Source organism: Misgurnus anguillicaudatus, chromosome 7 (assembly GCF_027580225.2).
Source record: "Misgurnus anguillicaudatus chromosome 7, ASM2758022v2, whole genome shotgun sequence".
Classification (NCBI taxonomy): Eukaryota; Metazoa; Chordata; class Actinopteri; order Cypriniformes; family Cobitidae; genus Misgurnus; species Misgurnus anguillicaudatus.
Window position 1 is genome coordinate 38,053,021 of NC_073343.2, and position 25,389 is coordinate 38,078,409.

Consider the following 25,389-nt stretch of genomic DNA (forward strand, 5'->3'; position numbering starts at 1 on the left):
CAGGGGAAGCAAGCACGGCTCTCATGCTTAGAAAATGTAAAAATAAACTTAGTAAACCATTAAGTTTATATCCCCATCAAAGTCATCATCATACAGCTTTTTCAGCTACAGTAAATGAGGCCTGATATTTTAAGATTTCCTGGTATCTTATTTCCTTTTAGTCCAACATATAACGCAATCATGATTGATGCAATCTGATCTGTCAATCATAAAGTGTCAGAGCAGGTCTGTGTCTCATTATACAACAATGCCAAAACTTCTGTTTTGTCTGTGTGGTAGTGCCACATTTTCACGGCTAGCTATTGTATTATGGGTGTGTATCTGTAAATTCCTTGCAAACCTGTCCTCTTTTTTTTTTAACCAGTTTCTTCAGTCACTGAGAGAGGAAGGTCTATAAATGCTTCAAATCTTTGAATGTATTTTTGCTTAGAGTTGTATGTAGGAGAGATTTTAGTTGGGATATTTGCCTTTGATGGACACTATTGGCACAATGGATGTACCTTGGAACTTCAGATTCGGGATAGTTATTCTGGGAGACTCGGCGGTAGGAAAATCATCTCTGCTGCATCGCTTTACTGAAGGAACGTTCGAGGAATCCCGACAGTCTCCGCTTGGAATCGATTTCAAGGTTCATAATATGCACTTTGACCCTGATATTGTCATCAAACTGCTTTTGTGGGATACTGCGGGTCAGGAGAGATTTAGGTGAGTTTTATACAGTAAACCCCACCAATATTATACAGAATGATTTGTAAATGTCAGAATTGCAGATTATTTAGGTGGAATGATATAAATCACAGGAATAGGGATGTTGTATTTATCTTGGACTTTTGACTCATACACAAATGCTTGTTTTCTGTTGCAGTATGCGTGTTGCTGTCATATTTTTTGTGAATAAATACTTTTACATTTAGCTATGCATTTGGTAGATGCTTTTATCCAAAGAAAACTACATTGCATTTAGTCTTTTCAGTATGCGAATCAAACCCACAATCTTTTGTGATGCTATTATAATGCAATATATACAAGTTGAGCTACAGGAACACATAAATACACATATACGTTTCGTTATAGTTTATGGTGACTTAAATACATTTTTGTATTACCTTTTACTTTTTCTGTTTAATGAGAACAAATATGTTGTGCAATGATGTCTCAATGTATTTCTTTATTAACTTGTTTAGATAATATCTTCAAATAAATGCATTCTTCCAAACTCTGTGCCAGTCATTGTACCAACATACTGTACTCCTCTATACACTCAAAAAAATTATTCATTCAATTTACTCATTTTTTCTTAAGGTAAGTGGTTGCAATCAATTTATTTAAGCTACATTTAAACAAAAGTTTTTTGTTTTGTTTAGTTTTTCTATTTTTTTTTGTTGTTTGTTTAAATGTAGCTTAAAGGTGCAATGTGTAAGGTAAAGTTTTGAATGATCTCTTGACAGAAATGCAATATGACATGCATAACTATATTATCAGTGGTGTATAAAGACCTTTCATAATTAACTGTTATGTTTTTATTACCTTAGAATGAGACGTTTTTATCTACATACACCGAGGGTCCCCTTACATGGAAGTCGCCATTTTGTACCGCCATGTTTCTACAGAAGCCCTTAACGGACAAACTATTTTACTAAGTTGTCTCCAACAATTATATGTTTGTCCTGTGGTAGCTTTTTTATGCGTTTCAAAAGTTAGGGGTGAGCCGTGGACTGAGCCGTTGGTTGCAATTTGCAACATCACCACTAGATGCCACTAAAATTTACACACTGCACCTTTAAATAAATTGATTGCGACCAATTACCTTAAAAAAAATGGAGTAAATTGAATGAATCATTTATTTCAGTGAGGGGACAATGTGATTATTTCTTTTGAGCAATAATGGTGAACATGACTTTAAGTAATATTCACTTGTGATGTTGTTTCTTTTAAATAAATCTAAGCAACCCCAAATAACTGTGAAACTGTCAAGTACATGATTTTTACTTACAGTATGAACATTTTGGTTGCAGGTCCATCTGCAAGTCTTACATGAGGAACTCTGTGGGTTGCGTTCTGATGTTTGACATCTCACAGCGACAGACGTTCGACCGTGTGGTCCATTGGCATCAGGAGGTTCTGGATTACGTGAAACCAAACCCAATGATCTTTTTGCTCGTGGGTCATAAAAGTGACCTGGCAATAGGACGCCAAGTCAGAAAGAGTGAAGGAGACGCTTTGGCCAAAAAACTCAACATGGTGGCTTATCTTGAAGTGTCTACAAAAGAAAATATTAACGTGTATGAAACGTTCGAAGCCCTGACCATAGGCATATATAACTTCTTCCAGAAAGGGAAAATTACCCCACGGGATGACTGGCATGGGTTAACGGTTGGGGCTCCCATTGGAAATGAGCCACAGGTCACCGAAAAATCCACCTGCTGCAACTTTGGATGAGAACTTCGGACTGCAACCAAACCTTCTTATGCACAGACATATTTACACAGTACATTTAAACATGCATCTTGTACTAAATGAGTATTGAACAGCATGTCTTTAGAGATAAAGCACAGAAGTCTTAAAGGCACAGCGGTGAAAATAAAGTGTTAAAGGCTGTCTTGAACAAAGAGGAAATGACAGTTTTACATAAAGGAACTAAAACTGAACCTGATCGTATTTTTCAAGCTTTGGTTTAACAAAACACCAGGTGCTTACACAATTGCTAAGTTTCATTATTTCGAAAATCATTATTTGTGCAATAACTGGGTTCAATGTTTTGTAAGGGAAAATATTATATATACAAGACTGCAGGATTCAAGACTTTTTATTGTATAAGACATAAATTATTGACAAAATATATAAAAATGGAAATCATTCTGTCCATAAATAACTTTACTAAACAAACTTTTATGCTATTTACTGGACAGCCTCGAGTATCACAGCATCATCCACACAGCTCATATTTCTCATAAATTTCATTTACTCAAACTAAAAGACCAGTCTATCACAAAACCACACTTATTTCAGTCACATTTTATTGTATTAAAATGACAAAGATACAAAATTTAAGCATTTGTTCTTGTGTACATTTGTATCTTGTTCATCTGTGGATTCTGTACAATATATATAAGCTTTGTATCATTTCCATTAACAAAAACCTTAGATGTCACATAAAATTAAACAAAAATACATTTTAACTCAATGTGTTATGTATCGAATGTGAAAAACAATCTGACACATTCCATAAATCCATAAAGACGGAAATAAGAATTGAATAACTTTGGAGACCATGTTTAAAGAGATGACTGGATTTGTATAACTTTAACAATCAGATGTTTCACATATAGCTTACAGTACGATAATGAACCGAGTTATGAAATAAAATAAAATTATATGCTGCTATTTACCCTGATTTGCCTTATACACGCCATGAACACTGTGTATATCGGACAGCTGATGTTTGTTATTAAAATGAAAGAGTTGCAAGTTGAGACTGAACAATAAAAAATAATAATATTACAGATATTGACGAACAAACAAACAAACAAAACAAAAACTAGAAAGTCCCTTACTGTTTTAATTTCAAGAATAGGAAATAAAGGAAAATACTAAATTAAAAAAAAAAAACATTTTTTTTTGCTGGTGATTATTGAAGAGCAGCATTATGATGTCACATCCTGTCACCACATGAGACGACAGAAAAACATGATCACAACAGCAGCATCTCAGTTCACATAAAACACATGTTATAAAGAAACATCAAATATAAATGAAAATGTTTATATACCCGAATCTTCAGATCAAAGCATCAACTCTTGTATGCACACCCATGCAAATTTACACAGACAATTGTTGTTAATCTAATAATCTGTTGTGGGTCTCTCTCTCTCTCTCTCTCTCAATATAAAACTTTAAAAGCTACTAAAACACAGAGAACTGTTCATATTTAAGATATTTATACACTTTCATATTCCATACAGGTTTAGACAACACTTCACAGAAATAAAACTATGCTTTTCAATCATTTGGTTTAACATTCAAATGAACTAAATAACATTAATACAATCCATAGATCCAATTGAAAAAGCATCCTTTCTCTAAAAACCTAAGCTACAAAACTTTTCAAGTACATATTCAGAATATAAACTCTGACCAGACAACTAAACTAACTTTCACGAAATACCCTTACAAACACATCGACGGCTACCATTACTGTAAAATCACACGTCAACATGTGTCCTGTATTAACTATTCCTGTTTATTTTATTTTAACATTTTGCTTGGGCTCATCCTCTACAACTTCGCCAACAAACAGTTAAAAGTCTGTAGTTATCAAGTTATATTTTGGTCTAACAAAAATAAAACTCTTATGTTGTCCTCAAACAAACAGAAGGATAACTGTTTAACATTTATAACTTATTGATGTCAGATGTCAAGTTTAAAACAACTTCAGCTTTTGCACAAAACATAATATTGTTGGCAAAACCATAAAGGGTTTATGGAAACACAGAATGTATGCAAGTTTATATATGTCAACACGCTTGTTTATTTCAAGTACACATTTTTTTTTAACTTAAATTCCTTAAATCTCAGATTTTGAAGAACTGCCAAATAAAAAGCACAAACAAACCTATGTGTTAAATAAATATATAAGTCTCTGTATGTAATGTTTGTGTTCATTCAGATTTGCTTACAGATTGTTACATAAACACACAAAACATTCAGTTTCACATTCCACAAGGATGCATATAGCAAATCTAGGTTTCTTATAGCAATGTCTTAAATACTGAAAACCTTTTTAGATGTCACACTTTTGAGAGCCCTGCTTGAGTTACTGTAGATGTGTTTGCATGGTGAGAGCTTACAACATACTGTAATGCCATAGTGTAGGATTTTACATTGTGAAAATAATCCACCTCTCACCATAAAAACTAGATAACTGTCTGAGGCCATTAAAAAGTTAAACAAGCGTCAATATTCAAACAGAACCAATCGAAATGTTTTAAATATTACAAATACAATCTACTCTTTATTCAAATCCCACATCATCAATAGGCTACCATGAAATCACAAAAAGTTATCTTCATGCACTACAGTATCTGATATCACACTTTTGTATCGTATCATCATAGAGGGTATAAGACAACAAACAAAATATGTCAAAATATGTCACTTCTACCCAATCTGATTTATAGCGAGAATTCTGTTTAACATGCAATTTACCTTGTGTCGTATTTTTCAGTCTTTCACAAACTTTTTTATTTATTTTGTCCCATCAGTCTTGATTAAATATGAAATATATATATATATTCTTTACATTTGAAGTAGTGTTTTAATATTCATGTATCACCTTTGTCCTCCACCGCCACTAATGGCCATATTTTAAAATAACATTCTTACTGTTTGGATACCAAAGAATATGATATATAGATTATATACACTCACCTAAAGGATTATTAGGAACACCATACTAATACTGTGTTTGACCCCCTTTTGCCTTCAGAACTGCCTTAATTCTACATGGCATTGGTGCTGAAAGCATTCTTTAGAAATGTTGGCCCTTATTGATAGGATAACATCTTGCAATTGATGGAGATTCGTGGGATGCACATCCAGGGCACGAAGCTCCCGTTCCACCACATCTCAAAGATGTTCTATTGGGTTGAGTATCTGGTGACTGTGGGGGCCATTTAAGTACAGTGAACTCATTGTCATGTTCAAGAAACAAATTTGAAATGATTTGAGTTTTGTGACATGGTGCATTATCCTGCAGTAAGTAGACATCAGAGGATGAGTACATGGTGGTCATAAAGGGATGGACATGGTCAGAAACAAGGTTCAGGTAGGCTGTGGCATTTAAATGATGCCCAATTGACACTAAGGGGCCTAAAGTGTGCCAAGAAAACATCCCCCACACCATTAAACCACCACCACCAGCCTGCACAGTGGTAAGAAGGCATGATGGATCCATGTTCTCATTCTGTTTACACCAAATTCTGACTCTACCATCTGAATGTCTCAACAGAAATCGAGACTCATCAGATCAGGCAACATTTTTCCAGTCTTCAACTGTCCAATTTTGGTGAGCTTGTGCAAATTGTAGCCTCTTTTTCCTATTTGTAGTGGAGATGAGTGGTCCCTGGTGGGGTCTTCTGCTGTTGTAGCCCATCCGCCTCAAGGTTGTGCGTGTTGTGGCTTCACAAATGCTTTGCTGCATACCTCGGTTGTAACGAGTGGTTATTGCAGTCAAAGTTGCTCTTCTATCAGCTTGAATCAGTCGTCATGTGATTGGTTGATTAGATAATTGCATTAATGAGAAATTGAAAAGGTGTTCCTAATAATCCTTTAGGTGAGTGTATAGATCTTGTGTTTGACCTATTCAACAGAAAATAAAGTTTTGTCCTTGTATGTGTGATGATCGTGACATAACATCAAGGGCAACATGTTTCATTTAAAGTGAAACAACTTTGGTTTGCCACTGGCAACTTTAGCCATTAGGCGTAATAACTGAGATCTATAGGAGGATTTTTTTCTCTATTAATGCTAAACCTTATAATTAATTTGCTAAAGATTTGTTTTGCATTGTAAATTGAATTAAAAGTTAGTTTGTGTCAATTAGACTAAACAAAATAAATGTAATGAGCAAACAAATAAAAACCTGCATCAAAGTGTCTCATAATACAACATGTGTAAACCTCCACAGACAGTATAATAGGGTAGCAGTATGATTTTGGGTTTACATTTATTCCTGCCTTGACTTAACAAGAACAGACGGTTTGTGGATCAAAACATGAGAGATGGTTGAGATATATTTTTGTGTTTGATTGCATAGTCTATTTAAGAATTTGTAGTTGAATACTTTGTTGTCCATTTGAACATTTAACCTGTTCTTCATGAAACTTCTGTTTGAACATGAACCTATTAACACAATTATACATTATAACACCCAAAATACATTTGTGTACCGTTCTCATATTTTCTCATAAAATAGATACAAAATGTTGTTGCATGACATAAACAAAGAGATTTATTTTCTACGGTAGTTGTCGATGGGTAAATCATCTCATTTTTCAAATAATTCAGTGCCATAAGAGTTAAAATGTGGAAATCAAACATACATTGGCTTGTATGCTAACTGCTAACGTAGCATTACAGGATTGCATGAAACATTATATACATTAGCAACACTGTTCCCTCCTATTTATCCAAAAACAAATAAAATGAATTTCTTTTGAACATTATGTACAAGTCATTTCTGTTCTGTAATTTTTTTGGATGAACAGTCTGATATAGCGATCAGCACAGGGTAAGGCTTTACAAGAACATATCTATACATTTAAAACACACACACTATACAAAATATGGTTCTGTGTTAGCACCTTAGAGATATTGATCTTATTTGTAACGGTGAAGCTGTGCAGGACATCAAATACACAAACTCTTTCAGCACTAACATTTCCATTGCAATAAGGCTGATGTCTGGCATCGCTTCACCCCATCTGTAAGTTATGAGTCCTGAACAATACTGTCTTTAAATCCAATGCAGTCACGCCCCCTAAAACCACAGCCAATCAAACGCTGGAATGTTTACTTTACCTGTCTGTCATGCATGCGTTTATATACTGTATGTACAGATCCACATACTGCATTGGCACAATATAAAGAAAACAACATCAATATACTGGCATTGTTGTTTGCTGAACTGGTTGCCTTGGGCGGTTAAAAGCACCGATGTTTTAAGGCACCATAGGGTGAAATAAACAGGGTGAAAAACTCAAACGATGGCAAATGATCGTTTCTATACATAAAACAACATCATGATGATGACATCATAGCGGATACCACAAGGATCCTTATGATGTCTTAACATGACTTTCACATTGTATGAAAATCCCAGATCGTGGTGGCATGTGACCGAATACTTCATTATAATATATTCAAATTTATTATAATGAACGTACATATGTTAAATAAACACATAAATTTTTTGTCCACATCAAGGAAGCCCTTGAATTTTCTGACAACAGCAGATAAATATTACAGTCAGAGATAAATAAAATGCCTGAGTTAAAAAACCACGCATGCAATAAATAAAACTCATCCTTAGAAAATACACAGGAGTAAAAATAAGATTTCGAGTTGGCTTATATTTCACAATCCAGCCCTCGGACGCTTGTGAAGACAGCGAATCTAACAGGCTGATCGTATTTAACCTAAAGCAGAAAAATACGGTAGAAAAATGAATCACAGTGTATTAGCACCCAGAGGAGAAAATGAGGCTAACATTAGAGAGGGTTCATGCGTGAGGTCATACAGCGATGGAAAATTACACAAAGAAATAAATCAACAAAAATAATAAAGGCATTTTGGCAAAGCTGAACGTAATATAAGCAGATGCAGGTTCCTCCAGCAAACAACATTGGACCAGAAGCTGTGTTGATGTAAAAAATCAAAACATGTACAGAAATCACATACATACAGTAAGTATATTTAGTGAAAGCTGGAGGATCTCAGAATGACTCAAGATTATTAAGAGAAACACAAAATCTGCACCAGAACACACCTGAGCCACATTTATGTGAGAGAAGGGCCAACGCAATCTCACGGCAATTTGTACACATTTTATGAGGTGGCTAATTCGTATGACCAAATTTCCTGGTTTTCATTAATTCGTTTTAATTTAAAAAAAATTATAGTTTACTTCATATGAATTCATAAGTCAAATGCCTGTTGGCCCTAAGGGTTTCTTCAGGCCCGGCCATCAAATAACTTTATGAAAAGTTTGCCAATTACTATTTGATATTGCAGAAAGATTACATTTTAAATTCAGTCTAAATTTCTATAGGGCTTTTTCCAACTTGGCTAAAATCTTTTCACCTGTTGGATGTACCTGCATGGCGTCAGGCTGTTAGATTTACTGCAGGCACGATGGATTCAAGGTCATGTGATCAGGCCAACGCTGCTGTACGTTTGTATGTGCTCAATAAAACTTTATGCATAAAACAGGAATTAAGTGTGTCAGTGAGATTTAAACCTTGGAGAGTTGGAAAAGTCAATATGAACAACCCATTTACTGAAAGCGACACACAACTTGATTTTATCAATAATTGACTGGATTGTAAAAGTGGCCGCTCATTAGGATTTTAGACTTTGGCCAAACTGGAAAAATATTAGGAAATTTTTACAAAAGATTATTATTAAGGCAAATATGACAAATGCTTAACATGGCATGCACCGATAAATTTAAAATGAAGAAAATCGGGTCAATCTAAATCAGATCAACTAAATAAAAAATAAAAATGTATAAATGTAGCACCAAAACAAATAAACAGCATCTATAATAATAATTCATAACAAAAAATGTTTTTTCTATAAGCACCAATTAGCAAAGAAGATGGCCTTGACAGGCAGCTGGCTGCACCAATAGCAGAGCGAGGAGGTTACAGTATAGGATGACGTCATTTGGCTTTGTTGTTTATTTGAGCCCTGTGTGTTGAGGCATCCGGCATCCTCTTGAGACGACTGTGAAATCATCCTGTGGTGAGATTCTGATACGATTTCTTGTGGAAAATTCACTTTTAACATCTTAGACAAGCTTAGCATCTCGCCGCACCTTAGATTAAAAAAAAATCGGAAATTGTCATTTCACATAAGAAAAATACTACGCCGGAGTTCACTGCAGAACCTCGGCCTTATTTCGAGTTTATTACTTGGAATATTTCATGAAGATGCAGAGACAAACAGATGAGAGTTGTGTCGGTAACACTATACGGTTTAAATGCTCGAAAAACGTTGGAAAAATGGAGAAGAGCGAACATCTAACGTCACCTTGTGGAGGGTTCCTCTGTGCTTATTTCTGAAGGGGCAAAGTTCACACAGCAGCTGAATGTGGCCCAGATCTGATCATATTATGTGTGTTCATAGCTCAGTTGGTAAAACATTGCATTAGCTGTGCGAAAGGTAATGGATTTGAACTAGAGATGCACCGATATATCGGACAATAATCGGTATCGGGTGATAAAAGCAATTTTTGACAATATCGGCGGATAATTTAAAAACGTATAGTCATGGACAATATATCCTGTCAAACGAACGAGCAGAGGAAAATGCTATGAATTCTTGCTTTTTGAATAGAAAATGTAAAGAAACATCACTAGTTTAATTTTCAATATTAATGGTCATTAATCAGTGTTGGGGGTATGCATTACAATTAACATGCATCACATAATAATATTACTTTTCTGAAGTAATGAGTAAAGTAACGCATTACTTTATAAATGTACACATTACATTACTTTTCAGGTTAATTAATTTGATGTACTAAATTAAACTAAACGTAGTCACGTAGAATTACGGTCAAAAATGGAGATGGCAAGCCAGAGCTTGACATTTTTGCGATGCAAATATGCAATTTCTGAATGCAGATTTTCTCAGTCATAAAAAACACAAGCAAGGCATGAAAGAGATAAAGCCAAGTAAGAAAAAGTAATGCAAAAGTAAATTAAAAGTAACGTAAGTATTACTTTCCATGAAAAGTAACTAAGTAACACAATTAGTTACTTTTTTGAGGAGTAACTTAATATTGTAATGCATTACTTTTAAAAGTAACTTTCCCCAACACTTGATATGAATGAATAACATTCAGAAAATGTAATCTTCAAAATTTAGTTAATGCAAGTTAATATAACCAAACTATCGGTATCGGCAGATATCAGTCTGAATAATTGCCAATAATCGGTATCAATGGACAAATTTAATATCAGTGCATCTCCAGTATAAACCCCATGGAAAATGTACAACTGTTGGGTTATAAATAACCCTATGCTGAGTTGTTGTTACCCAACTTGACAAAAATAAATTTTTGCACAGCACAATTATGAATATTTATAGCTTCAAACATAAACAAAAAATAAAATAACTAAAATTACCATAATACTTTCTTAATCATATGGAAATAAATTAAACAGATTGAGCTGAGAAATGACACATAATAAATAATATTGATTATTATTAACTTGCTATATAAATATAGAGGGTATTTAAAAAAATTAAAGAGGGTATTTTAAAAAGACATGAAACATTTTTTTAACGAACAAGGTCAGAAGCGGGCACTTTAGCTTGCAGTGTGAACACAGCCTTATAGGAACATTCAGACACTCAAGATCACCTCAAGATCATTCAGTTTACAAAGTTGTTGTGCTTTTAAATAATCATTGTATATTCCACAATAAACTACAGACTCAACATTCATCTCATTGCAGATTCACTTTAACTGTACATACTGTGCAAAGAGTTTCATGGGTTTGATAAAAACTGTGCTATACAACGAGGTAAATTCAAGACTTTTCCAAAGCTAAATTCTGATTTTAAGGCAGACAATGAATGCCACAGGTGCTTGCCTGCAGAGGTTTGTGACGTTAACAACGACAGCGATTAAATCCTGGAGGCCGTCGAGCTGTTGTATCATTGGTTGCTAGTAAGTGTTTATACTCGACTGGTTGATGTTGCAAATCTCACCCTTAAGTCTAATCTTGAGAGCGCTGCGGCTGCGTTACGTTAGATGCTTTAATATAAAACTCAACCGGAGAGTGGATGTGAAATAAAGATCTGAAATATAATCAGGCAGTAGAGATTAATAAGAACTAACTTAACTATCAAAGACACAAGGTTGTGTTGATGTGCTCAATCTATCTCCATTTTTTCAATGTAATGGTTTAGCTTGCTGTAAACACCAGGACACGTACAATCCCCCAGACATGTTTCTAAATAGATACTGTAAAAAAACAGTATGTACATAGAAAATATATACACTTGCTTAATGCTGGATGATAATTGTTCTTGTGATACACAGAAACCAAAACGACATGCATTTGGAGAAACGTGAATTCTAAACGGCTGAAACGAATGATTTGAATACGAAGAAGAGCCCCGGCCGTCACAGGGACGACTCGTATTGCAACAGCTCGTACAGCAGCGGCCCGTCCCTGTATCTGATCCCTACGGCCGTGGGGGTGAAAAACTGGAGGATGTTTATCGTCCTTCTCAAGCGCCTGTCCACAAAATGGGCATCCCAGGCCGGGTATCGTTTCCTGGGCATGTCGATCTTGATGAGCGGCCCTTCTGGCCTGTACCGACCCAAGGGTGTGGTGGGCTCGGGCGAGCGGACCTGAAACACGGGCAGACAGGTGTCCGCCGTGTCGTCCGGCTGGACGAAGGCCCCCGTGGAAGCCCGCATCGGAGTGGGTTGGGACATCCGAGGAGCGGGAGTGGGCGCTATGGGCTCGGCCTCCGGGGGTAAAGGGAGTCCCCAAAGAAGCTCGGCGCAGCAGGAACTAGCTAGCAGCCTTATTTTGGGTCCCATCGGATGAAGAACCCCGTAGTAGAGCCCCATGAACACCACCCCTGAGGCAAAGGTTAGATACACTCCACAGAGCACGGGCACTGCATAGGAGTCAGTGGTGACCGGGTCTCTATACGCGTACCACAGGCAAGTAAGCACCGTGTTTTCGACGAGCACCACAAAGTAGTAGATCGCCATGCGGTACCTGGTTCGTCCCTCCTTCACGTTGAACCAGCAGAAGATGTAGACGATGCCCACCACCATGTTAAAGAGCACCTCTTCCCATTTGGACATGCAGAAATCTGTGCCTCCGTGGACGATCCAAAAGGCCATGGCGCACCAGTGGATGACCACGAAGATGCCAAAGTAGATGTGAAATATGGAAGCGAAGAGGGCGAAGGAGAGCACCCGCGAGGAGATGGTGAAAAGCCTCCAGAAGATGTGGATCAGAGCACCTCTGTAGCTCATGCTCTTCTTGTCGTCTCGGGAGTCTCGCAAGAGCTTGTGGTACGAGGCGAGCACCCAGGCCAAGGATAGCAGCGAGGCGACCGAGGAGACGCCTGCGAGACGAGAGAGACTCTTCAGTAACTGTTGATGACCGGCACATAAACACAGACAGCTGAACATTATCTGGAAAGCATCACTTTGTCATCATCTGATAAACATCTAAACCAAATCGTGGTAGATAACAGGTCATTCCAGTTCGAAATTCTGATTGGATGAGGTGCATTTAAAAATTGTAACATGGCAACATTAACGCATCAATGTGACATATACCTGCTTGTAGTCATCATAAACCTCCTATATGTATATATAAACTACGGTGTAATAATTGTTTATTCCAACGAATTATATAAACAATAAGTAGACTAGCATCAAATTTTCATTCTAACAGTTTAACCCTGGAGAACCCACGGGTCAAATTTGGCCAATGTAATTTGTTGCTAATAAAAGGGTTCTTGGGTTCTCCTGGGTTAAATATACATCATTACAGGCAGCAAGAGTGACCGATGAAAACCTTTTTTTTTCACTTTTCATGGTTTACTCACATTGTAGCGTCTCTGCCCGGTTCTTCTGGATCATAATGCAAAGTTGTAGCACCAGTTGGGGAGCGCTCTCCAAAAACGTCTCCAGCAGGCGGAGCATGTTGACGTCTGCGTATTCATACATCATTGCCCAGTAAAAACGACGTCTGTGCTCCTTCTGTCGTCGGCTCTGGATACCCAGATACATTGTGCGGATATACCTGTTTTTGCAGATGAAAGGTTTTTAGAAAAAAAACATCACAAATGGATACCTTCCCTGCTGAAAAGACCATGAAACCAGCCTAGATTGGTTGTCTGGTTTTAGCTGGTCTCCACGCTTGTTTTTTACTGGTTAAGCAGGCTGTTTTTAGGGGTTTTGACCACTTTTTTTATCCGGTCAGGCTGGGAGACCAGCTGACATATCAGCTACAACCAGACCAACACACCAGCTTGACCAGGATGGAAGACCATCTTAACCAGCTTTGACAGGATAGGAGGGCCAGCTTAAGCCAGCTACTTCCATTTTAAACCAGATAAGACCAGCCAAGCAGGTCAAGCTTCCAGCCAGGTCAAGATTGTTTAAGCTGGTGAGTCAGCTGGTCTCCTAGTCCAACCAGCTAAGACCAGCAAAAAACAGCCTGCTATACCAGTGTAACCAGCTAAAACCTGGCTGGGAGACCAGCTAAAACTAGCCAAACAGCTTAGATCAGGGGTCTCCAGAGTCGTGCCTCTGAGGTGCCCGCCAAAGTACTTTCTATATTTTTTATATTAGCTTGGCTTGGTTTAAGTATGTTAACATTTTAAATAATACTAAAACATATCAACAAGTAAAACAAAAAAGTTTTGAGTTGACTATATCAAAAAGTAGCCCTCCAGATTGTTTTATCCATTGTGGTAGACCTTGCTCACTAAGGCTGGGTATTGGCAAGGGCCTCACAATACGATACGTATCACGATACATGTGTCATGGTACGATGTATCACGACGCGACACAATACTTTTTCCTTTTTTTTATAAAAAATGTAAAAAAAATAAAGCTGACGTTTTTAAAACTTTTTTTAAGCCAAAGTGCTTCCACATGTCGGCTTTGAAAGCTGCAGATGTTTTTTTAAAAAAAATTCTGTATATGACGGACAACTTGATAGCGACAACTACAGCAGTGGCAGAGGAGGTTGTTTGATGCACAAAGAAAGTTTTTTTTTTTTTAAAATATCAATAGTAGAGATTGAAATACCAATACACTATCATGTAAAATTTTAACATGATAGTTATCTGTATCGATATTTTTGCTCAGCCCTATTGCTCACAAAAAGGTTGGAGACCCCTGGCTTAGACACTATATATTAATATTGTACGACATTGGGGGGAAACTGACATTGTGAAATTTTGTTTTTCTGCTATTACGATATAAGAGCTATTGGATGGCTTCACCAGACGACTCGAAAAGCTCTGTTTGAAAGGAAGTAACTTCGGTCTTGCATTTCTTCACTCTTAAAATGAATGTGTTAAAATAACACATCTTGCATCTAATGTGTTGTCCTTAACTTAACACATCTCTGTGTTACTTTTGGAACAACACCCTTTGTGTTGTTTAACTCATTTTGTGTTGTCCTTTTTATTTATTTGAACTCAAAATCAACACGAAATGACACATAATGTTTTAAATAGGATAACACTAAATAGTGTGTTTAAATTAACACATGCATATAGCTCTAAAATGTCAACTTGAGGAAAATAGTTGTGTGATGGTTATCAAGGGACCACATCATGTCTTTAAAACTTTCTTTCAGAAGGTACAAAAAAGCTACAAAAGCATCTGGATTTTAGATTCTTTTTTGATTTTTTGTCTTTTTTGTCTTTTAAACCTACAGCTTCAGCTAACAATCAACAGCATCGCAACTCCACTATACGATCAACCAGATTTATAAGGAACACATTCATTCATGGATAAAATTAGACTTAAATTCACATTTATTTAAACAAATGGCTTTTATATATAATGCATATATATATAAATAAGTTTAAGTTTAAAGTGACCCTTTAGCACTTGTGTCCCAAATGACTTGTAACAGATTTTAACCTCGCAATGCAAAAAATGACTTATTCATATCTGAAAGCAAGAAAGCTGTTTCACGCGTTACTGTGTGTCGTGCTGTGGTTCTTTATTAATCTTTTATTTTTTAGTATTTTTATCTTGTTTTCAGTACACATATCAAACATTCGTAAATAAGATAAAAAAAAATTCTTGATGAGCAAAATCATCTGAGAAAATAAGTCTAGTTTTTAGACAAAAAAACCCCATCAAATTTAAGTGAATTTGTGCTTAAAAGCAAAAAGTTGCGAATGGGCTAAGAATTATTTTCTTGAATTTTTTAAAATTTGGTATAATGGTTATATTATATTATGGTACTGTTAGAAAATGACATGGATAATAGATTTCATATAAACAATATAAGCATAAATTCAACACTGTGAACTGTAGAAATTACAGTAATACTGGCAGGAACTTACTGTAGATTTAAATTGATGTTATTTACTGCAACATTTTGTTCAAAGTTAAATGGACATTAAGAATCAGAAAGATGAACGTTTGAAATGTTAGTGATCTTGACATTTATTTTTGATTCTTTGTTGTGCAGATACATACAAAGAAACATGAATTCACATTGTGTTGATAGAAATGCTATGCAGCTGTTTGCCAGTAACTTACCGTAGATTTAAATTTACTGGCAACATTTTGTTCAAAGTTAAATGGACATTAAACATTAACAAGTCTTTATCTCTACAGATTAAAACGAAATAACAGCATCATGCAAAGCATTCTGGGAACCAAAATAACAGAAAAAGGTTGACGAGGATTTCTTGTTCCCAGAATGCTTTGCACGATGCTGTTATTTTATAGTTTTAATCTGTAAAGATAAAGACTTGTTAATGTTTAATGTCCATTTAACTTTGAACAAAATGTTGCCAGTAAATTTAAATCTACGGTAAGTTACTGGCAAACAGCTGCATAGCATTTCTATCAACACAATGTGTATTCATGTTTCTTTGTATGTATCTGCACAACAAAGAATCAAAAATAAATGTCAAGATCACTAACATTTCAAACGTTTCTGATTCTTCGTCTTCATTCAAACATCTAAACTAAAGACAGAGATGGTAAAACTCCTCAACCCGGCAGAGACTTTGAAATGAGATAAGGGCGAGTAAACAATGACATGATTTACAGTTTGGTTTAGCAATGCATTCAGAAATAAACACATGTAGTAAATAATGGAAGGGTCCTCAGCTAAAAATAACCTGATTTAACATTAATTTCATTAAAAAAAAACTTAATTCAATCATGTGGAACCTGTTTTGTTTTTTTAGTGTTATGATGTGTTTACTGTGCTGTCATGTTTGCAATATAATGAATAATATGATCACTGACAACATGCAAACAAATCAACATCTCTTATTGTGTTAACACAGAGCGGGCAGATTCCCTGACAGACTGCACAGCGTCTGTTTAATGGCTTTTACACACTTTATTTTGGTCCCTTACTCTTAAAGTGAATTATACAGCTGTGCTATTGATATCGATGTGAATCGCTTGTGAATTACTGTAATCGTGAGTTTTATGTCACTCAAACTCTTTCCTGTGTTAATCAATACTGCTTTCACAGCAAAAACCCTGAAAGCTTTTAAATGCATTCATCCGCCTTACAGTTATACTAATAATAGGATCAAAATAACATACAGTCCTATTAGATTTAAAAAAATATAGGAGTAAAGGAAGTTTTTAGACCAATGACAGCAATCACTGTGTACAGAGCAACACCACAGCAATAAAAAACCTACTGTCAAAATTCCATGCATTTGTCTCGGTCGGTCAGGACAAAAATGCAGATTTATGTGAATAACACGTCCAGCAGCTAACCTGACTTGATGGAAATTTGTTTGTATTTTACAGGGGGCTAAAAAGTGAAAAAATACTTTAGACCCTAAACTAGGGATGCACTAGGATTTTTTTGGGCAGATAACAGTACTGATTTAAACAAACAACTATTGGCCAATACAGATATATAAACACTTGTATAAAATACCATACAGTTGGTCTATTAGCTAGTTAATTTCTGCATCAAATAATTTTTACTGAACATGGATTGGATCTATTTAACATTCAACTGACAAACATAATAAGAGAGGCACAAAGTAAGATAAAATTTTGAAATTTCCGAGATTTGGAAAAAAGCCCAGTCCGCAGACATTTTCCGAAATGACCCCATGCCATGGCCAACCTGATCTCACGAATTTCCGTGGCATAGTCACGGAATTTTGTGCTCATTTTTCCGTGGCATTCTCACGGATCTCGGTTTAGGGTTAGATTTACAAGAAATGACAAACCCAACTCTAACCCCAACGCCAGGCAACAATTGTCTAGTTTAGAAAATATAAAAGAATAAATCAGAAAAAATAGTATAAACCAATATTTAAAGTGACATACTAACGCAAACACCAAATCTAACCCTAATCCGAAGCGAAAATGGTTTGAAAATAGGAAAAAGCAGTTGAGTAACCAATCCGTGAGAATGCCACGGAAAAATACAGTCCGTAGCAGGGCCACGGAAAAATGCGGAGATCCGTGAGAATGCCACGGAACAATGAGCACAAAATTCCGTGACTATCCCACGGAACTCTGTGAGATCATGTTGGCCATGGCTCACCTGAATGAGTAATCTCTCACGTGATTAACTACGTGATTTACTTTTTTCCCCCCATCGCACGTCTGACAAACTATCATTTGTACAGATTTTATTTTGGGAAGCATTTAATTATTTAGATTTTTTACGCTGGATTATGCAGCAGACATGCAACTTATTGCCTTCAAGCAGTTAATTACTAAACAATCGGTATAGACCTTTCTCGTGCTATTGTCAATATGCCGATGGTTTCAAATTCATCAAAAATCGTCCGATACCGCCGGCCGATACATCGGTGCATCACTACCCTAAACCCAATGTCGTGGGGCGAAAGTAAATCATACAAAAACTTTTTTTTTTACCTGTAATATGGGTCTAGAAAACACAGATAAACAGAAATATAGAGATTTCTGCAAATGTATAAGGTGTTAAAACAACCGAGTTTCAATCAGTCACATGAGCGTAAAATCCTATGAGGGATTCTGGAGTTTTCCCCTTTAATCCTTCTCAGGGAATACTTCAGGGAAATAAAAGGATTTCCTCCGTTTTATATCTCACAGTGAACATATGGAAACAGACAATGACAGCAGTGGGAAAACCATCTGAAACGTTCTGCATGTGTTTGATACGCCGTAGTCTTTGATAAAACTGATGAAAATGTCTTTTCATCCCGCCTCACTCTCAGCGTCAACGTTAATTCAAAATGAAACAAGAACAAGTTGGTCGTTTTTTAACCAGACAGACAGAATGATTATGTGATGTACGACTGTAAAAAATGTTAAAGCAGGGCTGTATAAATAGGGACGGGTTGCCTGCACGATTAGTTGACTAATTGGTCTTTATTAAGCCCTGTATAATTAGACTGCAAGCTTCACAATACAATTAAAATACACACAGTGTGAATCTTCATGACTACAGCAGCAGCGCTTTAAATTGGATGAATTTAAAGATGCAACCTTTTTAGAAAGAAAACAACCAAACTACACAAATAATGGGGCCAAATGATTAAGTACAGTATAATTAATCTAAAGGTAAAAAACAAGCGTAAACAAATGAAATCTTTATTTTAAAAAATGCATTTACAATGGAAGACTATGTAGAGTAAAATGTTTATGGTTTAAAAGCAAAAATATGCAGTTTGTATTTGATCAATTGAATTATTATTATTTTTTTTATTACTTACAGTATTGATTTATTTATGTTTTGATATTTTTAAAGATAACTCCAAATTTCCCTTTCAGTGCATGAATATTTTTTATAGTAGATCCATGAATAATAATACAAGTGAGATGAAACGTTTAATTTAAAACTTAGATCTTGTCTGTATCTTATAAGGGTGATTCTCACGAAACCATTGAAACACCACGGCACTAATGATTTTAGCTTTAAAATGTGTAATATAGTAACATTAAAAAGCATCAGAATTAACACAATACTGTGTTCTACCTTGCACAATGTGTGATTTCAACATTTTATCTCATTTTCTGCTGAAATTCTCATTACCGCAATGTGTCCGGCTGTGTTTGAACATGCGTTATGTTGTAATTTAATCAAATTACCACAAAAATATTAAGAAAAAAAATAAATGGATGTTTTGCTAGACTACTTTAGATGACAGAAAAAATATTTACTGAATATTCATGTATAATAACAATGAAGAAAAATTAGGAAAATGATGTGTCCATGCCTGATGTTCTCATCCTCCACAACACTTTTTGAGAACAGTTTAAGCACACATACAGAATTTTAATAAAGTTTGATTTTGAGTGACCAAGCACATGGACCAGTTACTTCAAGATGGCTACCAGGTAAGATCATTATTTTACAGTTATTTTGAAATATTGTCTTGTCAGAATGCTTACACAACATTTTGATTATCATTACCGCAACAGATGCTTATTAAATGTTAATTTAATTAATAGAAGCATAATACTTTGATTTTAAATGCATGTGCAGAATCTCCAAATTATGTTCTTTCAGGTTTGTCATGTCATTTTCTGACTGTTGCGGTAATGAGATTTTTTAGGACAAATTTTTTTAATTATGTTACAAAAAGTGTTAAATGATAAGTAAAAGTTTTTAAATTAATGTTCCCATTTACTCCAGACTTTGTTTTTCAATGTCTGGTGGGAAAAAAAGTAAATTTAAGCAATTTATGCTTGACATTTTTAAAACCAAGTTTTCGTGAGAATCACCCATAAATTTGTGTTTAATTTAATGTAGCTTTCTAAAAAGAACAAGTATGGCCGTATTTACAGTATGTTGACTTGATTCTGTCAGGTGTTTGTGACACAGGCAGGAAAATTTCATTTAAACAAACAATAAAGTCGCTCGTCCATTTGACTACTAAAAGTTGAATTCAGCGATCGGAAAACCAGCTTCTTTTATCTTTTGGAGAGCTGGTAGGATAAATTCAGTTTCAGCAAAGAGATTAACCAGAGACCAAATTGAGTTTTTAAAGTCTTCTACATTTTCACCTATGTTATCAGAAACAACTTGACTTTCACATGACATCTTAACAACGTTTCAGACTGTGCTTGGATTTGACATAACACCAGATTTCCCAAAGACTGCCATTGGTTGAACGAACACAATCTAAAGTCACACCGCTGAGCCAGTGTTGCTGTGTCAGACTGATAAGGATGCAAACATCAATGTTTTGATAGTAACACAGAGTCACAGTCTGGCTTGAAATCAATCAACACACGGCACATATATAGAGAAGTCTCTGAATGTTACACAGAAATATAAAAAAATACACCACCTTTATTTCTCCTATACGATAAAAACAATGTGTGCTCTGCGACTGATCTTCTATTGGTTTTTGCCGTGGGCAAAATGAATAATTAAAGTGAAACACTGAACATTAAGCACCGTTCAGGTTGTGTGAGTGGGTGAAATATAAAAACTGAAATAGTAAGTGTGAGAGACGGATGGATGGATATATGATGCAGTGAAGTGTGTAGAGATGCAGCTGGGTCTCTCTCATCCTCAGGGCAGATATAGGCTGTTAAAGCTCTGTAATCGGGTCAATGTAAGGTGTGAACTCTGGGGCTCAGGGTCTGTCAAAGTGCATTAACAGACATAGGAGGGATTCAGGTCAGTGTGCCAATGCCTACAATTTTCTCTGGGCTTTAACATGTTGGCATGATACAACGTTAAAACTAAAAGTTAAAGGTTTGTGTACATTTCTAAACCCAACCCTAAGAGCTATACATGCTCCTGCATAGCTTTACTGGTAGAGCATTGCATTAGCAATGCAAAAGGTCATGGGTTTGAATGCAGGGAACACACATAATGATAAAAAAACATGTACCTTGCATTGAAAGTCACTTTGGATAAATGCCAAATGCATAATCGTAAATGCAAGTATCTGTTTTCACTATTGCATGTTTAGGGTCTCATTAAGGTCCAGACATCCCTCTTGGCGGCGTTCAATGTATAATCTTCTAATGTTATAAGCTTAAGCAGCATATAATACCAGCTACATAATGCAAACGTGTTGAAAAGGTCTTTCATATCAGGAGGAATCGGTCACGCTGAGGTCTTACACCCCTTACAATCAACAATCAGCCCTCATCAGTGTTAGATCTTTGCCAAAGGCAGCATATGTGCATCCAGAGAGTTTAAGTGATGCCAGCAGGAAATCTGGAGCCTGCCAGTGTCTGCTCACCTCTCTGCTTGACATATGATCTTAACCGGCGTGACAGTCAACTAATTGTCTTATTCAGGCCTGCAGCAAATAATGCCGTGATATTCTTATAGCTTATCAATTGGTCTCAATAAAAAGGTTCTTATTAATACCGTGGGGTGATAAACAAGAATAGCGAAAATATTTAGGATTTCGATTTTGTGGATGTAAATGTAAATGTATGGGTGATTCTCGCGAACTTAGACTTATGAGGTGTCATGAAACATTTTGATAAAAAAGTAAATGCAAAGTAAGATTATCAAAATAAGAAGCATACAGTTGCAAACATCTCTTCATGTACTATTTTGCACATGATTTCAAATGACATCATGCAGACCAATTTTGTAGTTTTTTTTCACATTTTAGGGGAAATTGTCATTACCGCAATGTGTCTGACTGGATTTGGGTTCTTTGACATGGAAATATTTACAATTAAAAAATCTAAAAAATCAAAAGCTTCAGTGCATGTATAAACATTTACAGTAAAGAAACATGTGGTATTTGGTGATCATTGGTAAATGTAGAGACAATAATAAGGAATATAAATGTGTCCAAAAAAAATTTTCTCATCCTCCGCTACAATTTTCAATCATTGTTTAAGCCCTCAATAAACTAACATTTTCAAAAAAAATTGTTGGAAGGGACATTAATGACTGTGTCACTCAAGATGGCTACCAGCTAAACAGTTCTTATTTTTTCTCTCCAGATAAAAGTTCAAATTTAGTTTGTCATAGTATAGACAACTTTTTAGTTCTCATTACGGAAACATGAGTTTGTAAATGTATATATTTAATGTAATATCATGTAGCGGTAATGATAATTTTTGATAACAATAATCTAAAAAATAGGAAATATTTTTTAAATCCTCTAAGAATAATGTTTATAGTAAGTTCAGACCTTAATCTTATATGTGCAAAAAATTGGCTTCAAGGGCTTGACACCTTCTAAGTCTGGATTTCATAAGAATCACCCGTATACCTTGTAATGCAATGAAAGTTGCCTTGGATAAAAACATCTGCCAAATGCATAAATTTAAATGTAAATTTCAAAATGCTGTAACATGCAATATCCTTGTGCAGAAAATTTAACAGCCTGGATTATTTCTCTACCGACTATAAAACTGGAAGATTCTGTTATTTAAAAACAATGCAAAGGGAATAAAGTTCATTGTCCTTTTAATAAAAATGCTAAATTCAAAAGAATCAAATGTAAAAGGAGCTGAAGAAACATTTTCAGGACCATATTTAGCATTTTGACATTATTATATATTTTTTGACAATATGCTTAAAAATCTCTTCATGCAACATATAAATAATGATAATTTAAGTATTTTAAGATCATTAAGTATTACTGTGATATTGCTAAAATATAACAAGATGCTAATCAAAAAACTTAAAAATAACAGACAGATAGCCAGACAGATTACAAAAATGCTCAGATGTGCTTACCTGTCAAAAAACAGTTATGTCAAAAGACCACATATCTTAATAGTCCTAAACATAGTATTCATTCATGATCTCATTTTGTTTGTTCATTCGTCCACCTGCTAAATAAATATAAAAGCAATGCATTTATCTTTTCTGCTATTCACAATGTTTCACTTACTCAAAAAACAAATGAGACCCATGAATGTTTCCCACATCAGTCTAACACAACCACTGAACAAAATCATCAGCATCAAATTTATTTGACCTTGAAAAGACTTAAAATATTTACATCATCTGAAAGATCAAGCTGAGATGATAATGAATTAAATGCTATAGTAAAACCAGTATATGAAAAACAAGCTGAAGAGAAAAAGGTTTGTTTTCCTCTAACAGAGGTCATTCACATAAATTCATTACAAGCTCCATCGATCCCATACTCTGTCATTGTGCTGAAACTGACTGTTTAGCATCGTTACACAGATGGTTAGAAGAGACTGAACGAGCAATAAAACGCGACAGAAAGAAAACAATCGACTCGTTCGTGTTGCATTCACTCTCACTGACACTGCATTACACAGCAGCTCATCATCTGCATGCATCAATGTCTAATGCAATATTTCTGTGTGCATGTTTATAATGATGTCATGTCCAATTACAAAGCCGAGAAATGATGGATTCCTGCACATGCACACTGATGTCAGAATGTTGTCCAGTCAAAACAACCCTATATTGCATCTAAGACGCAAGGTCTGCACAGATGAGCAGCGCGCATGCACACCGTTAAAAAGTGCTGTGCTGTTCCTATAAGAGCATCTCCATACAGCTTTTCTATGCATTTATTGAACATTCACAAAGCATCTGGCGTGTCTCTTACCTCCACACTTGCCCCATCTGAAGTACGTGCACGCAAGCGTGCCATACCCAAATAGATATGATGCAGCATCTGTCCCTGCTGTAGATGCGCGAACTTAAATTCGCCGAGGCTTTCCTGCTGAGACCCTCCACGGCATCCATCCCACCGCCGGAGTAATCCTGAACAAACCACCTGAAACTCAAGATCTGGACCAGAACCGACGGCACCAGCACGAAGAACAGAGTCAGTCCGAACCACAGATAGTCCCGCTTGGAATAGTAGTCGATGGCCAGCCACAAGTCCGTTCCGACATCCCAGAAGAAGACGAGCAGCGCCAGAATGATCCACAGACAGTCCAGCCACAGACGCTCGATCGGCTGGTGCTGATGCTGCAGCCGCCTGCTTCCTCCAGCATCACTCTTCCCGAGCAGTGACTGCAGGCACGCGCTCCGGCAGCCCCAGTAACACGACGACGTGTTGCAGCAGTGGCAGATGTGTATGGCGGCGCTGTCCAGCGCGTCCTCGTCGCCGGTCCCGGTCGCTTCGTCCAGGTTGTGCAGCTGGGCGAACCCGGTAACGACCCCCAAGCCATCGGATTTCGCTGCCATCTTGCTCTCCGAAACGCTTCATCCCCCCTCTCTCTTTCCGGGGTTCGTGACGTCACTTCCTCAATACCTGTGCGGGTGTGTGACATAACTAACCCCCCCGCTAAAAAAAAATAAATATAAAAAGTCTATTGAGCTTATTGTATTGATAAAATATACACAGAGTGTAATGGGGCAAGTTGTCACAAAGGAAAGTTGCCACAAGAGATATTATCAGTTTGATAATATGTGAATGTTTACTATAATTATTATTATGCTATATAGAGCATATACGTTGTTATATAATTGCAGGTGCATTGTGACAACTTAGTTTCCCCATTTAGTGTATCTCAACAAATTGTGCCTACAAACACATTAACTAAAAATGCTGGGTTGTTTTAATATTTGTGTCAAATATGGTTAAAGCCAACTGTTGGGTTATATTTTTCAGGTTATTTTAACACAATGGCTGTTTGTCCATTTCAGAACAACTAAGCATTTTCTAAAGTATGAACACAGGATTTTTTTATTCTTATTTGTATCAGTGTTTAATTCAACACATCATTGCAGGTTCATCCTACGGAAATGTCAATTTTTCTGTCCCTATAGCCTTTACAGAAATATTACACTTGAAAAACACTTTAGGGTTACAATTTTTTATATTTTAAAATGACACAATATGTTATTTGAACAATTACACCTTCTTTAGGCATCAATGTAGCAATATTTGATTTAATTTTAATGTATTTAATTTTGAGATCAAAACAGTGTTTTCTTCCATTTAAAATACAATAATGTGTCCATA

The 25,389-nt window shown here is 35.9% G+C and overlaps 3 protein-coding genes across 3 annotated transcripts in view; 1 reads left to right on the plus strand and 2 right to left on the minus strand.

The window, feature by feature from the left end:
- Nucleotides 1–215: 215 nt before the first annotated feature.
- On the plus strand, nt 216–3,272 carry LOC129417683 (ras-related protein Rab-39B). Its single transcript, XM_055172510.2, has 2 exons — nt 216–705; nt 2,016–3,272. Exons 1-2 carry the CDS (start codon nt 473–475, stop codon nt 2,437–2,439), a joined length of 657 nt encoding a protein of 218 aa, XP_055028485.2. The 5' UTR covers nt 216–472; the 3' UTR covers nt 2,440–3,272.
- Nucleotides 3,273–4,746: 1,474 nt separating this feature from the next.
- ephx2 (epoxide hydrolase 2, cytoplasmic) overlaps nt 4,747–25,389 on the minus strand; it is a 129,647-nt gene continuing 109,004 nt past the window's right edge. The window contains exon 16 of the mRNA XM_073869901.1: nt 4,747–4,898. Within this exon, the coding sequence (XP_073726002.1) occupies nt 4,762–4,898 (137 nt within the window). The 3' untranslated portion in view covers nt 4,747–4,761. The remainder of the gene's footprint in view (nt 4,899–25,389) is intronic.
- On the minus strand, nt 5,807–24,677 carry xkr6a (XK, Kell blood group complex subunit-related family, member 6a). Its single transcript, XM_055172501.2, has 3 exons — nt 24,022–24,677; nt 13,372–13,568; nt 5,807–12,882 (listed from the first exon to the last, which is right to left on the minus strand). The coding sequence occupies exons 1-3, from the start codon at nt 24,606–24,608 to the stop codon at nt 11,918–11,920; spliced, it is 1,749 nt and encodes a 582-aa protein (XP_055028476.2). The 5' UTR covers nt 24,609–24,677; the 3' UTR covers nt 5,807–11,917.